The following is a 17580-nucleotide window of genomic DNA, read 5'->3' on the forward strand; positions in this document are numbered from 1 at the left end:
CAGTGTGCAATACAGACAACCAAAACTGATTAGTCATATAAAAGGGGACAAATTGATGACTTACAGTTGGGATGTGAGCCTATATGCCCTGGTGTCTCTCACAGAATGTTCTCCACAGTCTGTTTGATGCGATGTCCACAGCTAGCAGGTGGGAAGAGAGTAGGTGTCTGCCCGGACCGGAGTGGGAAAACGAGGTGTCAGCCGATGTCACAAACTCAGCTGGCCAGGCTGAGCCGCGGCGGCTGAGACGGGAAAGCAGTGAGCCGCGATCGGCTCCGTAGCCCCGGACTCTATGCGTGTGGTTACAGTACTAGATGTGGCTGTCAGCGGGCTGTCAGCGGAGTGCACAAGGATAGACCAGTGCGTGGGACAGTGAGGGATCTGTACAGGGGGATGGATCTTGCTGCCTGCAGGATACGGCTACGCGTTTCGAGGAGATTTCCTCTTTGTCAAGCCACAGAAAGTTACGAACCGCGGGAAGCTGGTTCTCCACTTTAAAGCTGACAGGGGGCTGACAGTCAGTTTTAAACCCCCCTGTCAGTTTTAAAGTGGAGAACCAGCTCTATAAGCTTGAAAAAAATTAGCCAGCTGAAACATATTTGAAGGACATAAAATGAAATAAAACAAACTAAAGCAATGACTGAATTTGGTTAAGTGTACATTATTTATCTTTCTCTGAAAGATGAATGTACAGAATTTCAAACAATACCCAACGATCATAAAGCTTTGATCAGTGATTGTATATGACTCAAATTCTTCCAAGAAAACTGTTTAAATATCAGCCTCTGAAAAAACAAAAAAACCTTTAGTGAAATGGCCTTTTGTTTTTGCTAGCTTTCATCATTTTTATACTGGATACAACCATCTGAGCTTCATATACAAAAAATATGACTGCAAGCACGTATCATATTGTTTATAATGGTTTCATATGTTTTCTAAATCATATCTGTTTAAAATAAGCTGAAGCTAAATTCAAGGCAAGCAGATAAATATAGAACTGAAAAACATAAATAAGAATGGTGTCAGGGATGAGTAAATCTTGCTGGGTTTGGTTCTTGTATAGGGATCAGTGAATGTGGCTGTGTTCTATTTGTGGCTTGTTTAATAAAATATCCTCAAAGTTTGGAAAATCCACACTTTTACCCGAACCTCACTGAAATCAATGGGGGTCTGATCTTGATATTTGATGTGTTCCTAGGAAGCTGCATATACAACAGGAAGAGGGCCTTTTCATACAGCTTTGAGGGCTACATTGAAGATACACAAATCTTTTAAAAACAGGTTTGGGGGATTCAATAAAGCTTTTTGTGGTGTTACAGAAAACACAATGTTCATGGACAGCCTCAGAGAGGATGAATATAGGTAGTAGAAGGTTTTTCCAACCAAACAACTGTCTGCTGGGTGTGCTGTGACTGTATTGGTCGGCCACGTTGAGAAAAAAAGACATACATGCCCTGCCTCCAATTTGGGCAGCCCTAACATTGCTATGTTCTGTAGGATCCACTTGCCCCCCTACCACCACCACATGCAACACCTCTGCCTCTCATTTTAGATGTGTCTTTCATTGTAGATGGCTTTTTTGGGACGTGAATGTTAGGCCATGAACACAAAATAAGAAAAGTGGCCCCATGGGATTGTCACCCCTATCACCCATGTGTTTTTAAAAAACTATTTATATTCAAATAGAGGTGTGGGGAAACTGTTAGGTACATATCTCTCTGGGACTGCTTTGCTGGTTCTTTCTGCTTTGTCTTTAAGGTTACAAGCTGCCTGCTGTTGCTAGGAAGATTTACCTCAGTTGCTGGACAGACCTTCAGTCAGCTGAGCACAGGATTGGTGAAAGACTTTTGGAGGGAAAACAGCTGACCAATGAGTGTAACCTTTCCTTTCTATAGTCACTCCTGTCAGTGGACAGTGTCAGCAGTTACCTCAGAACTACCATCTGGACTCACCACTAGATTATCTTCACAATTCCTTTTGGATCTTTTCACCTGCTTCCCCGCCCACCCTCCACTTTACTGTACTTTCCCTTGTCGCGGACAACCTTTATGGGATAGTATTGCTGCTTGAGTCGTAGTGACTAAGCATGCTGGTAAACGGTAATTTGGTTGGTGTAAGTTATTGCTGCTTGAGTCGTAGTGACTAAGCATGCTGCACTGTTAATGGTTTAAAATTGATTAAAGCCCAATAAAGGGACAGCGGCCTATAGTTATTCCACATTCATTGTTGCGTTTTACTTTATTATTTAGGTTTATTGTTATGGTATGATGGGTGTCAATGGGGAGTACAATCCCATGGCTTTTACTGAAACTATGGTAATGGGGGGGGGGGGGGGGGTGTGTTTTTCTTTTGTACTATATAATGAAAAAAGTACCAAGGGGGGGGATGTATTGTGCTTTGATGAACATTAGTACTGCACAGCAATGCAATGGCATGGTGCGTACAAAGGGCAGATCCAACAACTGTGCAGCAACAAGGGTATGCTACGCATCCCAAACTTAAAGTTTAAATGACTAGCCACACAAAACAGAAGCCCACTACTTTTTTAGCCCTAGTAAATAATAAAATAGAAAAATGGTAAATAAAATACCATAATAAATAACAGAAAAAATCTGCAAATGGGTGGTTCAGAGGTTAGCAAGAACCACACTTGCTGCAGACACTGAACTGGTGGGTTAGGTCTATGGAACTGTGAACACATGGTATGTAGCTCACCACACTGCAATCTACAGTAAAGTACTTTATAGCACATTATGCCACAATATATCAGTGCATAGCACAGTATCCCTACCTACACAAATTTGTCAGCTCTCCCAAACCAGTTCCAACACACACTGACAACATGGTTACTGGGAACCCACCCTTTTAAACTGAGAGGGCTGGCTAATCTATTCTATTCTTCAAGGACATTATGCACATGCATTATGCATGTTTATGCAGTGGATTATGAGTTTAGGAAAGAAATCTCAGCCATATATTCCGAGTGATCTGCTTCAAACCCAACATGGCTCAGAACCTGAACCTCATCCCTATTTGGGAAACTGTGGCATTCCTTTAAATTATTAGTACTAGTGACTCAGCTGACCAGAGTGCTATTTGTTAACCTTGCAGATCCACCACAAAGACAAACCTCATCACTAAATGGTGTTATCTTTGTAAATATGAACAGCAAGTTTTATGATCCTTTTTGTTACATAGGTGCCCCTGACAGACCGCATAGTTTTAACCTTTACCACAGCAGCATAGCTTAGATAACACACCCATAATCTAGTGGCACAATGAGTCATCACTTTACTTATGGCGCTCTCTTCCCCTGTGAACCTATGTGCAACAGAGCATAATTGGCTGAGAATGCTAGTGCTTCCTCTTCCAGTCTGAGTGCTGCTACTGGAGGTTACAGGATGATGTTCTAATGCAGGTGCATAAAGTGCCACTTTAACAACCAAAAGGTGCAGGCAAACCTACAGTAGTTTTTAATTTCTCCATTCTGCTAAAATGCCAGGCCAGACTGATCAGGCAAAGCATTGACACTTCCTGGTAGTGTTAAAGATTTCCTGCACCCCGTTTATTCCTCTTACCCAGTAAAACATCCAGCTATTTTGATGGGCCAATAAGAATATATGGGGAGCAGGAGGGAGTGGGCAAGCTCCAATACTACAAACTGTAGAAAATCAGAATAGTCCAGCATTCATACAAAACCAGAGAACTGGAAACCGCCACAGATATGCACAGGCACCTCACACTTATCAGTAGCAGTTTCTTGTTATTTTGAGCTGGTTGCATTTGAAAATTGATTCAAATATATTTTAATGACTACATAACTGAATTTGTCAGTGTCTGCTTGCAAATCCGTTTAAAAAAAAAAAACATAGCTGCAGTGTAATTACAAATCCAGCATTCTTCATCAAATTGCATACACACATTGGCTTGCAAGACATGTTGTGACATGTAGTTCCACAAGTGCTGGAGATCTATGTCTGCCTGACACTATTTTGGATACTTTTATAGCTCACTCTTATTAATGTAACTATAGCTTCATATATGGTTCTAATGAGTATGAATGGGAATGTGAGTAGGTTTAATGTAACAGATGAAAGAAATATGATGCGATATATAACTCAAGACCTAAGTACTGTGGTTATTACTGCAGTTACCTGATATGGTTTACATTCCTAGTGTAATGCAAGAACACATGAAGTAGCTTTTACAGAAATAAGCGTGAATGCGTAAAGGTGCAACAAGTCAGCCAGTTCCTGAGGGGCTATGTCTGAAGTCTTGTTAGTGCTGGAACACTTAAACCAGGAAATTCCCCATTAGTCTTAAATGAGTGTGAAGGCATCAGGGGAATGTTAGACATAGTTCTTAGTTACACAATCTAGCAGGTAGGCTTTGCAAAGAATGTTAAAGGAAATCTTTGCTGAGAGAAATATATAGGCTGCCATTGAAGACCTTCTCCTAAAAAGCTAGTTGCCTGGCTGACTCTGCCTCCATTACTTTCTGAAATGCAGGCTCATAAGATGCAATCAGATCAGGAAAGTCAAAATCCAGTCTGAAATAATTATCTGCAAATATTTTACCAGTGAAAGTGATCATACCCCTCAGCATTGCGAGATTGTAAAGAGGGGCACATTACAGCGCATTGTATGTAGGCAAAGGACACACCCCTGCCACGCCTCCATTAACATGGACCATGACAATTTAATGCACAAAAAAATATTGGTTTAATCCAAAATTGCTTTCATCACTACTTTTCATTTATTTTGGCTTTTCGAAATAACAAACACAATAATTTAAATGTTAAAACCTTATGATGGGTAAATTATATTTTTTTTTATAGAGATCTCATACATCAGGCCAAAATAAGAGACAACTGAGTAGAAAAGAAGGACAGAGGGATTTATTCCAAAAAGAGGGACAGTCCCTCTAAATAAGGGGAGGTTGGGAGCTATGAAAGTAATGAATGACCATGCATGACAGCCAGAGAACTTTTATAAGGTTAGCAATGTAGACCTTTATAGCTCCTCAGTACAGATTTACTTTGGAGGAAGGTTAAAAATAGGCACAATTATTGTGTGTTTAAAACCAGCCATAGACAATAACTGTACAATCTAGAGTCAGTCAATCTAGTACAATCTAGACAAATGCTATGAAGTGTGAGGGCCTGGCTTAAAGTATCCATTCAATTTGTGTCCAACCAGACAGTCGTATGCCCTACATAATTGTTGGTAGATTTAATGGAGATTATACAGACAGATTGTAACATGTGGAATCAGCAACATACACAACATGCAAAAAAGTACTATACCTTCATTACATTGCATTACTTCCTGTGCACCACTACAACCCTAAAACCCAAATACAACTGAAATGTTTTCTAGTTTTAATAAGAGTGAGATTTAGAATGTCTGTCTGTCTAGGTTTTATAGATGACTGTGATCCGGTTGAGGCCAATTCCCATCACTTTTTGTCTCTATAACAGCATTTTTCTGCAGTATTTCAAATATATGCAAACAAACCTAAGGTGATTTGGCCCATACGAAGACAAACAAACCCCCCTGGGCAACTGTGGCTAACTTTTCCTACATTGCTATCATAACAAACTGGTATTGCAAGTGTTACTGCTATTTGTGAGTCTATTAGTAAAGTAGCCTTTTATGGTAGATGAACATGTTAATGAAAGGGATAAGTGACAACTGGCAGCATTTTGGTAGAGACACCCTGGAGCTATCCACAATTAGAAATGCATTTAATGTGCACAAAAAATAAACATTTATATTGTGCAGGTGGTCAGAAATGAAAAATAGGGATATATTAAAAGAGAGATCTTTCCAGAGGCAAAGCATAACAACATGAGCAGGTCCTCAGAAATCTGTGAGATGCTAGCTGTGGTGTACTGTGTTTCTATTAAGAAGTAGAGTTCTCGTCACAACGCCAGCTATAGCTCACATATTATGATCAACTCTTGAAAGTGTCACCTTTTGCATTTTACATTTAAACCACTTCTTCTAAACTTCAGCATAGAATCTAGAAAGTGTTTAGGGAAACTAAAAGAAGAAGCAACAGACCCTCATTCACTGCATAACTACCTTTTTATAAATAGAAAACAAAAACATTTCAGAAATACCTAGATAGTTCCACAAGATGGCGTTGGTCACACATATCATGCTGCAGTCCTTTAAATTAGCAGATTTGCTGATGATTAACGCATGGCACATTAACCAGGACCATGTGGCTCTATGCTCAGCTCTTTGAAAGGGTCTTGTGCATGTCTACATTCTATACAATAAATTGTTGATCTTTACAATCAACTATTATTTAATTAAGCACAGGAATATGGCAGAATTCTCAGGTAAAATTGTATTACATTTTTTTAAATAGCTATGTCAGCTCTGACAATGAAACAGTTGGGGGTCTATTCACAAAGCTGCCGAGGGCAGCCGAGTGAATGACCGATCAGAAGTGAAGTGAGCCGAACACTGTTCGGCTATTCACTTCAGGCTGGTACGGCTGATTTCAGCCGTACATCGGCTTGCTTCGTGTGGCTTCGAAACAGCCGAACATGCTCTGCATGTTCGGCTGATCACTTTGTCCAGGCTTGGCTGATTTGTGGCACTCTGGTCTTCCAGACAGGCAGATCCTGACTTCTGAAAACTAGTGCAAAAGGAAAGAAGCTCTCTTACCCATGATTTATTTCCCAGTGTAGGCTAGAAAATAAATGCATAAACCTCACTGGTTACCTTAGGCAACAATCTGTCTCTTTGATCCAGTTTCAAAAATCCTACCCACATGTCAGTTTCAGCCTCCATTTGTGAGCACCAGGGCATAGAAGAATGTGTTTCTGCAGCTTGCCCATACATGAACCATCACTGATCTAATGTTCATTCTAGTAAGTTTTGTTCAGTTTTCTATTTAGGGACAGAGTTTTATTTCTGGAAACGATAGCTTTTATACATACATACATGTAAACATTTCTATGTGTGCACCAGATGCTTGCCCTCTAGTGCATCTTGACACATGCACCTTTTAGACACATACCAACCCTATTCAACTGAGGATTGGTCTTAGTACCAATATGTAGCAGGTGGGACTTTAATTTAAACTTATCTCAGTGGAGTGAATTAGGCTAAACATGACCAATCTACACTGACGGGGTTGGACAAGTAATAGGTTTTCACCTGTGCTGGTAAATGCCGTAAATTCACTAAAATGCTTGATGTGGATGAGCCTTAAATGGACCTAAACAAAAAACAGCAACACAGTAAAAATATGCTTTGAGCATTGCTAGTAGCTTGTTTCCTGCTGACTCTACACAAAGCTAGCCACTACACACAATGTAAGACAATCCAACCAAAGGGACTTCCTAGATTTCACATGCTTTATTGCAATTCTTAAGAAAACTCTTGGGAACTGATTTTTAACCTCAAATACAAGAGCCCATTTAAAAAAATAAATACCAAATGGTCATCCTATTATGTGGTTTACACTCTGAGCAGATATTTCCTTTAAAGAAAGGTCAAAGTGCCTCTGTTTCTCTAAAATTACCTAACATTGACCCAATAATACCTTAGTTTATTATGTAAAAATATGTTAGAATATCAGAATTCACAAACAGATTGTGTACTAGATAAGCATTTGAACAGTCACAGAAATTATTTATTTTGATATAAATCATGTGTGAATCTTTTTACAGTTTGATGTTTATGGTTTAGAGTAGACCATATGTTGTGTTCTCTATTTTACATTATAAACTAAATTGTACAGATGCGTACTTCTGCAATGCTGCAATCTAGTGAATACAGTATATTAACTGACACTGGCATCACTTGGAATCCATTTACACCATAATAGCTAAAACACAAAAGTTATGCACAAGTGGACCTGTCCTATAAAACAGCAGATTATATGTAGGAGCATAATATACAGCATAGCATAGTATTAAAGGCAGTGATGTTCTGTAGCTTTATCCTCTTTTCGGGTCTGCAGTAAGTGGAGTGGAATCTTCAGACAATCCATTCACTGTTGCAGTATTCTTACTGTACTTCAGAGAGACATAAGAGGGTATATAGTGTTCCCCAGCATATATCATGAACTACTGCTTGTCGTATAGGCTAGAGCTACACAGGTGACTCATTTTTATGAAAGTGAGAGGAATAAGTGTGATTTAGCCACCTCATTGGCAGCACATTGATTTCCATGTTCCATGAAGGATGTGACTGCTATCAAGTGTTTAAATCTTTCAGTAGAAAGTAAACCTGGCTGTCAAACCTTAGCCTATAGCAGGGATAGTCAACCAGTAAATCTACAGCTGTTGTGGACAGGTTTTTTTTCTATTAGAAACAGATTATAATATGCCCATACCACTTTTACATTGATTGAGTGACTGCCATTTTATCTGTTTGTTGTATTTAATGTATGCATATGAGAAATGCTTTAATGCCTTTAGCAAGCTGGATTTTTCCTAAATGCTCCATAAAGAGGAATGGGGTAGCCTCAAAGTAAGACTGTATTTCATGCTATAATATATTTCTCGCTCCTGGTGCACTCATTAATTAGAAAAGGACTGCACAATAGAAATGGGCCTTTATACATCTGTAACTGAGACCTCTGCTTTAAATTAGAAACAGATGAGATAGCTACTATTTGCCACCTAGAAGGGCTGAATGCTGGGAAATCCTATTTTGTGTCACCGAAGATTATTTTTATTGACCAAACAGCTGCTGTTTTTTCTTTCTTGGTTCTTCATGCAGGCAGACAAGCATTTACAGGTGAAACTCGAATAATTAGAATATCGTGCAAAGTTCATTTATTTCACTAATGCAACTTAAAAGGTGAAACTAATATATGAGATAGACTCATTACATGCAAAGCAAGATAATTCAAGCCGTGATTTGTCATAATTGTGATGATTATGGCTTACAGCTCATGAAAACCCCAAGAACCCCAAATCCACAACCTCATAAAAGTAGATTATTACATGCAATCAATAAAACAAGGATTGTACATAGAACAATATCGGACCTCTGAAAAGTACAAGCATGCATATGTACTCAGTACTTGGTTTGGGCCCCTTTTGCAGCACTTACTGCAATTACTTTTGCATGATATTCTAATTATTCGAGTTTCACCTGTATGGGACTGTCTACAGCTAAGTTACTAACATATCTGTAGCTCACTGAAATGGAGGAGTTCCCCATCATGAGAAGAGCATGCTTTTGACTGTCTGTAGAGCAGTGATAGTCAAGCTGTAGATGTTCAAATCTTAGTATTCTTTCCCTTCACTCTGGGTAACTATCTGGCAAGGTATAATGGAACTTCTGGTGACTACTACTTGGAGTTGCGTAATAACTTGAAATCAACCGGTTGCCTAAAACTGAAAAGTAAACAAGGAGGACTCAAAACCAAAAATGAAGATCCAAAACCAAACACAAATAGGGTTGAGTCTTGAAGGGGGTTAATACCAATCTCCAAAATGTCAAAACTATTTTCTGGTTTGATTACAAACATCCAAACCTCTAAAGACTAACTCTATACGCTCATACATACATAAGAATGCATCATTTACAACTGTATGTTATTAAAACTGAATAAAATAATTAAATCTTCAAAACATTACAATTTCTAAAAACATCTCAGATACAGCTAGAGGCCCAGCTGAGAGTAGAAATCTAATATTACATTTTTTTGACACTATGGGCAGGCGCGTATCTGCCGTAGGGCAAACAAGGCGTTTGCCTTGGGCGGCACTTTTGAGGGGGGGCAGTGCCTCCCCCATATCGGTAAGGTGAGTCGGGCTGCACAGGAACCAGCAGCCTCATCAAGACGAGGTGGAGATGGCAGCGGTGGCGAGGACAAGGAGGTGGTGAGGACGAGGAGGCGGAGGAGGCAAGGAGAAGGTCAAGAAGGCGGAGGCAGAGGAGGTGGGTCCCCAGTCCCCACGTCTTTAGTTGGCGGCTTGGGAAAAGCAGGCGGAGGGGGCAGCTCCCTGGTCCCCGCAGCTTTGGTCAGCTGCTTGGGAGGAGGAGGCGGGTCCCCGATCCCCGCAGATTTGGTTGAGCAGCTTGGAAGGAGGAGGTGGGTCCCCGGGCCCCCGCAGCTGCAGTGTTCTATCAAGTGACTGTGATTGAATGTGTGTATTCCAACATGATGAGGACTTTGTAACTGCAGGGGAATGTGCGATCTCACATTCCTCCAGTCACAGCATAGTGCTTGTACTGCACATGGGGAGGAGGGTGATTCGCAGACAGCAACATAACTACAGGAGTGTTAAAATCAGATCTGGCTGATCGCTGGCTGATTTTAACACTCTTATCATTATGTTACAGGAGAAGCGGAGAAGGGCGGGTCCCTGAAGCACTGGTCGAGCGGCGTAGAAGGCCGGGTCCCCAAAGTGTGGGTCCAGTGGTGGAGGAAGTCGAATGCTCGAAGCGTTGGTTCAGCGGTGGAGGAGGCCGGGTCCCTGAAGCGTCGGTCCTGCTGTGGAGGAGCCCAGGTCCCTGAAGCGTCAATCCTGTGGTGGAGGAGGCCGGGTCCCTTAAGCGTTGGTCCTGTGGTGGAGGAGGCTGAATCCACGAAGCGTCGGTCCTGCGGTGGAGGAGGCCGGGTCCCCAAAGCCCCGTCCCCACGGTGGAGAAGGCTGGGTCCCCGAAGCGTCGGCCCCACGGTGGAGAAGGCCAGGTCCCCGAAGCGTCGGTCCGACGGTGGAGGAGGCCATGTCCCCGAGGCATCTGTCCGGCGTTGGAGGAGGCCAGGTCCAGCAGTGGGAGGCTCAAGCTGACAGCAGATGTTGACAGGAGGAAGGCTGGGGAGTTGCAGGTAAGAGGATCACACAGTGCTGGTAAAAGGACCCTGCAGAGCCCAGCATAGATTCTGCACAGCCCACCTAAGAGTGGGGTCTATAGTGGGTTCTGCAGGGTCTCAGGGGGGCTGTGTAGGATCTATAGTGGGCTCTTCAGGGTCTCTGGGGGGCTTTGCAGCATCTGTGGTGGGCTGTGTGGGGTCTCAGTTAGGTTCTACAGGGTCTATGGTGGGCTCTGCAGGGTCTCTTTGAAGCCTGAGACCCTGCAGAGCCCACCTGAGATCCTTCACAGCCCACCATAGACCCTGCAGAGCCCACCATAGACCCTGCAGAGCCCACCACAGATCCTGCAGAGCCCACCATAGATCCTGCAAAGCCCCCCTGAGACCCCAGCTTTCCTACTATGCTAATAGCGGAACATGCCAAAAGCTGGATATAGCATGTGTGCTGTATACAGCGAATGACAGGTTATGCAAAAAGTCTTAAACAGGAAGGGGTAGGGCAAATTTAGTGTGTGTGTGTGTGTGTGGGGTTAAGCTGCTCAACCAAATCTGTGGGGGACTGGGGACCCGCCTCCTCCTCCCAAGCAGCTGACCAAAGCTGCAGGGACCTGAGTTTTGTCTTGCCTAGGGCAGCCCCAAAGCAAAATACACCACTGACTAGGGGGTTGATTTACTATGAGGTTGATTTTAAGGCAACTAGATTCTCCACTTTGAAAATTAATTTGCTCTTTGCAGGCCATGTTCCCCTTAGTTCAGTGAATAAGGTGAAGCTTTGCTAACTTCCATCGTCAACCTATGTTTTTTTGTGTTGAGCATGATTGAGTCATCTTTGCAAAGTGAATTTTTACTACATTCACTAGGCTAAGGCAAACTTTCCTTGCAAAGTGCACATTCCCCTGTAACTGTCTTTTTTTCTTCCCTAACTGTCTTATCTAATAAAGAGTATTTATTTTTAAGTGCCAATAATTAAGTGCAGTAACCCATAGCAACCAATCAGTCTTTACTATATTGAAGTCAGACAAGTACAAAAAGAATTGTGATTCATTGCTATAAGTTACTGAAATTAAGCATGAGAAATATATTGCATTAGAAAAGAAAACTATTGGCCCTGAAAAAAACCTATTTATATGAGGTAATAAAAGAAAACAGACATCAATTATTCCCGCTGCTTTAATGAGTCAATATGATTTAAAATAGATTTGCAACCATTTAATTGAAACCAATATTAAATGCTAAGCATCACTACAAAGTTCATCCAATATCATCTAAACAACAACATGGCTGTAAATGCAATAACTCCAACTCTTAGTATGCTGCCAATGCGCAAGCATTCCAGGGATATTAGATGTAATCCAGGCATCAACAGTCATATATATAAAGTTGTCATTAGAGATCATCAGTGATTGTGCTGCAAGCAAACACTGAAATCCACTGTACAAGAACTAACAACTATGTTTTTTCATGTTGGAGAGTCTTTACAAAACAGTTACATAAGAACTTCTTTCAGAAGAACATTCCATTAAAAATATTTCAGGACTGGGAGATCTCCTGTCTATCTTTAGTAATATTATATTGGATGTCCTCAAAATCTCTGCAAAGTGTTCAAACTAAATTAAAAAAAAAACGCATTACTTTACAGTGGTGCTCCTAAAAGCCCAAAACATATGTAGCAGTAGTAATTGGCACATATGCTCATATGGGATAATTAGTTCTTTAATTCAGTTGGAAGTACTGAAGTTATGAAAAATATTATTTAACCTTTAGTGTTCCTTTTGCATGAAATAACAATAACAATTACGCCACTGGAACTCGACAATGGGAATATCTGTAGTCTAGGTTACAACTACTGTATATCTGTTAGATTTTGTTAGAGTGCTTTGGAAATTCTGAAGTACATTTGTGGCCAGAGTATGGACATGAAATCGTTTTCATAATTTTAACAAGAAGTAAATTAGATTTAGACAAACCCTCCCTGACCTCTGTAGCTAAAAGCTCAATGGAGTAATTCACAATCAAAATCACAACAGGGACACCTCACAGTCAGTTTCTGAACATTTTACAGCTCCTGCTGTTTATTTAAATGAGAAGGCAGGCCAACTGCTGCCAGAGAAAGCAAGAGAGTGTAATCCGCATGCCACTGTTATGTACTTCAGAGATTAACTTCTCCAGAGTGGCTGCAGCTACAGGTCAGCAAGGACTTGTATTAAAGCCTATTTATGGCTTGTTAACAATTTGAAAATATTTGAATGTCTACAGCCTGGCAACATGTTCACTTTAACCTTCGACAGGGTTTTTGACATAAGAGGAGAGCCAATAGTGGATGGAAGAACACAGAAGACTGTCATGGTCTTTTTAAACATTACTTTCTTGAATCTGTGACCAAAGAGTAGTTGCCATTTATTTCTAATATAACCCTGTTGAAAATCATGTATGCTTTATTTGTACCTTTTCAGCACTGTGGTGGATGGATAAGGATTCTACTAGACTGCATTATACGTCTACCTGGAAAGGGAGTAGCAATTACCTGCTCCCATGAAAGATAATGTCCTTTCCCCCCATTTCTCTGGTAACTTTCTAGGGCACCTGTGGAAAACCCTGATGCTGGTTGGTATCAGGATGGTGTTTTGAGAGGAAGGCCTCTTTTATTTTTTTATTCTGCACCCTTATGAAAAACCTCTAGTGCATACGGGCTGATAAAAATGTTCCTAAACACTTATGGCCCTTGAGCCATGGGTTTACTAGCCTATGTGCATGGTGTACTGGAATTATGTCATTTAAGAGCAGGGTAACCACACTTTTTTGGAACCCTGTTAAAAATAAAATACACACACACACATAATGTACATAAAAAACAGCCTGGTTGTGGTAAATGCTAGTGGATTAGTGTTGGATTGGGTGACCTGGTATATTAATGTAATCATTTCAAATCATAAGTGATTCAGTAGTATTTATACATAGGAACAAAATAGTGCATTGTACAGGTGATTTTTAATCATAAAATGTTCCAGTTTTCCATAAAAATGGTTGCTTTTAGCTTTTTCCCAGACAGACTACAGCCAAGAAAAAAAACTAGAATTTATGAATGCAATAACTTTATTCCCTTCTATTCTATATAATAAATATAATAATAACCATAATAAAATACATATGTCGCTCTCTTTATATAAAGACGATATTAAAATAATTGGAATTACACTGAAGGACTGATAAACAACAGATTAAGCCCTTATTTGGGATTCCAAATGAAAGTCATATTGTACCTAACAAAAGGGCATTAAAAAAAACCTTTCAGAATGACCTATAACAATATAAAAAAATAACAGATTTTACAGTAAATTAAACAATAAAGCGAATGATCAAATGTTGCAAAGCTGAGATTAAAATAGGCAATATATCAGGAAAGAAACTCCAAATAACAATTACCAAAACATCATGTTTAACTTATGATACAAAGGCCGTCCGTGGCAAAATAAATAATATTTAGGTCATATATACAATAAATATAATAATAAATGGACCACTCTTTCCTCCACATACTCGCCAAGGCAGGTTCTGGTGGTTTATATATATTAAATAATCCAGTTGCAATCATAAATATTGTCAGGACTAGAAGTGTATCTAAACTTAAGAGCAAACATGACTCTGCATAATTACATTGATTCAGCTTGGCTCAATGTAATTATGCATATGGCTTCTGTGTCCACTGAGGATACTGTAAAACACAGTAGTAGTCAAAACTACTACTGTACTGGCTGTGATCTACCAGATTTTAGTACTGTGCAGTGCTGAGCAACTAACCTCCTGCTCTGAAAACACAAGGGGTTGCTCATTTGGAAGTAGCCAGGACTGTTATGTCAGTATCTATAAGTGTCATTTTAGACAAGATTGACTACATTTTGACAGCCACTCCTGCTGTATAGTACAAAGCAATTACCAGCTGACACTTTGACAGATGGCAATTGCCGGTTATAGTGGTGGCAGGGGAAGAGGAGGATTGAGATTTCTTGAAATGTAATAATCAAATCAAAACAAGCATAGCTAGGTAGTTAGGTTTAGGGAACCATAAACCTACAAATAAAAAACACAGATGCCAAACCAGGATTACATCTTCAAGACTATGTTCAGATTTTCCAAATTTTAACAAAAAATTAAATGTATCCCTACTTACCACTGTGTTCTAGATCTGAACAGTGTGTTAGTGGGTCACCATTTCTGATATCTTGCCGTCTTGTACGCCTATCATTTGGAAACAATAAATATTTAGTGCTTTTGGTCAAAGAATGGAGAAAAATTCAGTTAGCTTTTTTAATGGTATGGTCATGTTACATTCTCTCTTACACCTTTCTCCTGTAGCACTACTGCAGGCACAATATTTAAAGGAATGCAATTTTTATTGTTTCACTTTAAGTGATGTTAAAATCACTGCTCCTTTAAAAAATTTTTTTTTTTTTTAATACATGTCCCCCAGGGCAGTACCCAAATCCCCATACATTTTTATGGCCAATCACTTGAATATAAGCCTTCAAAATGTGGTCAATGGATTTTCAAAGATCTGCCCCCATAGACTTGCATTGCGTTTGAGTTCAAACTTTTTCCATGTCCGAAAGTTCAAATTCAAACTGAACAGGGGGGTGTTTGGCCCATCACTACTTAGGACAGCTCTGAATGGTCAGTTTACCCAAAAGACAAATTTTGCCTACACATTGGACTGGGTCACCTGCTAGCTGCTTGAGTTGTCCAGAGATGAGATCTCCACTATAAGTTGTTGCTCTGTTCCTCACCACCTATGGTTTTATTCCTGCTGCTTTAACATGTTTCTCCCACTTCTACTGCTTTATTCTTCATAAAATGATATACATTTAAAAACATAACCAGGGTGAGAGGATTCCACTTTATAACCAGCAGAATTGCAGGCCTGGGAATGTATTTGATGACTTTAGCAATGCAACATCTTCAGCTTTGCCAGCAGTGACTACAGCAACAAAAACATGCAGCCTGCATGCAGTGTTTGAAGACTTCTGGACAGTCATTTCTATAACTAGAGCTTGCTATCTGCACAAGCTGCAGCACACGAGGCATGGGCTGGTCTTAACCTGGCCTTTATTCTATATGAGCCAGCCTGAGGCAGACAATACCAATTTGTCTGCAACATGTGGATACCTGCAGCAATGTATAGACAAGTTAGCAAGAGTAAAACATCAGTACTAGAGCCCATGAGAGACATACACATGCTTTACATGAAATGCCAACTCTCTGGCATCTCCCAAACACTGAAATATCACTTTATAGACTGTTTAAGACACCTAATACATTGGTAAATCTCAGTTTTGTTAAGATTTTCACACTCTTCTACCAATAGGTAATATGTTCCTTCAACTACAGATCACTTTCTTATAGGTGTCTGTGAAGCTTCTCATTCATCCAGGTCATGGTATATCTGTAAAAAAATAAGTTAAGGAAAAAATACAGCAAGTACAGTTGCCTTGACTTATTGTTTTACAGATTTCCAATAGGTGCACAGTAAAAGCATCACTCCTTTTCACTTTTGACTAGTCGAGGAAATAATAGTGGTAGCTGCAATTTTCCAACATGCTGGAACATTTTAGATTAAATGCTGCATACAAATATTGGATTCCAGTGGGGATTATCACTCTCAAATACATTTACCAGTGGACAAAAGTAGGTAATATATGGCCTATATTACTAACGAAAAACATTTTGGCTGAATAGACAAGTGACAACTGTTCAGCCATTTTTGTAGAAAGTAAGTTATTAGACAGTTATGCATAACATTGCTATCCACATTTTCTGCTGTAACATATGGGCCTACACTGTCCTTATCAATTTAATTCACAAATAATTATTTTATTTTTATAAGAACAAGTTAAATACAAAACATATTATTTGGCCAAGTGAGTGCATTTTAAGTCATAATTGCAGACTCTCTCAAAGGGAATGTTCTTTCAAAAATGCATGCAACTCACCGAGTGCGTTCAGGCAGTTACACATTTTATATAGCGGATCTAGACAAGTGTTCCTTGTCATCCATTGTCATGTAATAGTCTTTATCAAGTCCTTTATACATCTAATAACATGTTGCACAGGGATCGATAGATTCTGTTCAGAATACGTTTATTGGGAAAGTGTACGCAGCTCCTTCCATGCCAATTGGAAATATTGATTTAAGTTACATCTCAAGCTGTGACTGCTGATGCTTTGTTCAATAAGACACAGAAGCATTGTCAAGATGGTATTTTGCTTTTTCTTGCAGTTCCACAGAATTTAAAGTGGCCTCATTATCTTAAAGATTACAAGACTCTGAGAAACTTTTTCTTTGAGCCTTATTTCTTGCTACTTACATAACCATTGTTTGCATTCAGTAAAGCAGAACTTGGAAAGGAAATGCATAACTAAATACTTTCTAGCATTTTTGGCATTTATATAATAGCAACCATAAAGAAGGTCATATGCATAAACATTGATGTCTGTTTTTGCCAAAACATATTTTGGGTAGCCATAGCTAAGAAAACTCAATAACCAAAATCTTGAAATAAGAAGGAAAGAATGTAAAACAATCCTAGTAAAACCAAGACAAACAGAAACAATCAACTAAGGGTTTATTGAAAGAAAAAATGCTCCAAAACAGTACGAGGTTGAATATAAAATGAGAAATACAGAAAATGTGACTAGTTTTGTATAAAACTCTTATTTTAGTTTATGTGGATGTTGATGGGCTAAAATCGCCCACCAGCTTTGTATTTGTTTCTGGTACCTATAAGGTAA

The 17580-nt window shown here is 39.7% G+C and overlaps 1 protein-coding gene across 3 annotated transcripts in view; it reads right to left on the reverse strand.

The window, feature by feature from the left end:
- SEMA3A (semaphorin 3A) overlaps window positions 1-17580 on the reverse strand; it is a 215972-nt gene that overhangs the window by 12973 nt on the left and 185419 nt on the right. For 2 of the 3 annotated variants that reach the window (XM_018562367.1, XM_018562366.1), the window contains exon 15: window positions 14966-15033. In XM_018562367.1, the coding sequence (XP_018417869.1) occupies window positions 14966-15033 (68 nt within the window). The remainder of the gene's footprint in view (window positions 1-14965; window positions 15034-17580) is intronic. The other variant, XM_018562368.1, reaches the window with a different exon arrangement.

Source organism: Nanorana parkeri, unplaced genomic scaffold (genome assembly GCF_000935625.1).
Source record: "Nanorana parkeri isolate BGI_ZX_2015 unplaced genomic scaffold, ASM93562v1 scaffold574, whole genome shotgun sequence".
Taxonomy (NCBI): domain Eukaryota; kingdom Metazoa; phylum Chordata; class Amphibia; order Anura; family Dicroglossidae; genus Nanorana; species Nanorana parkeri.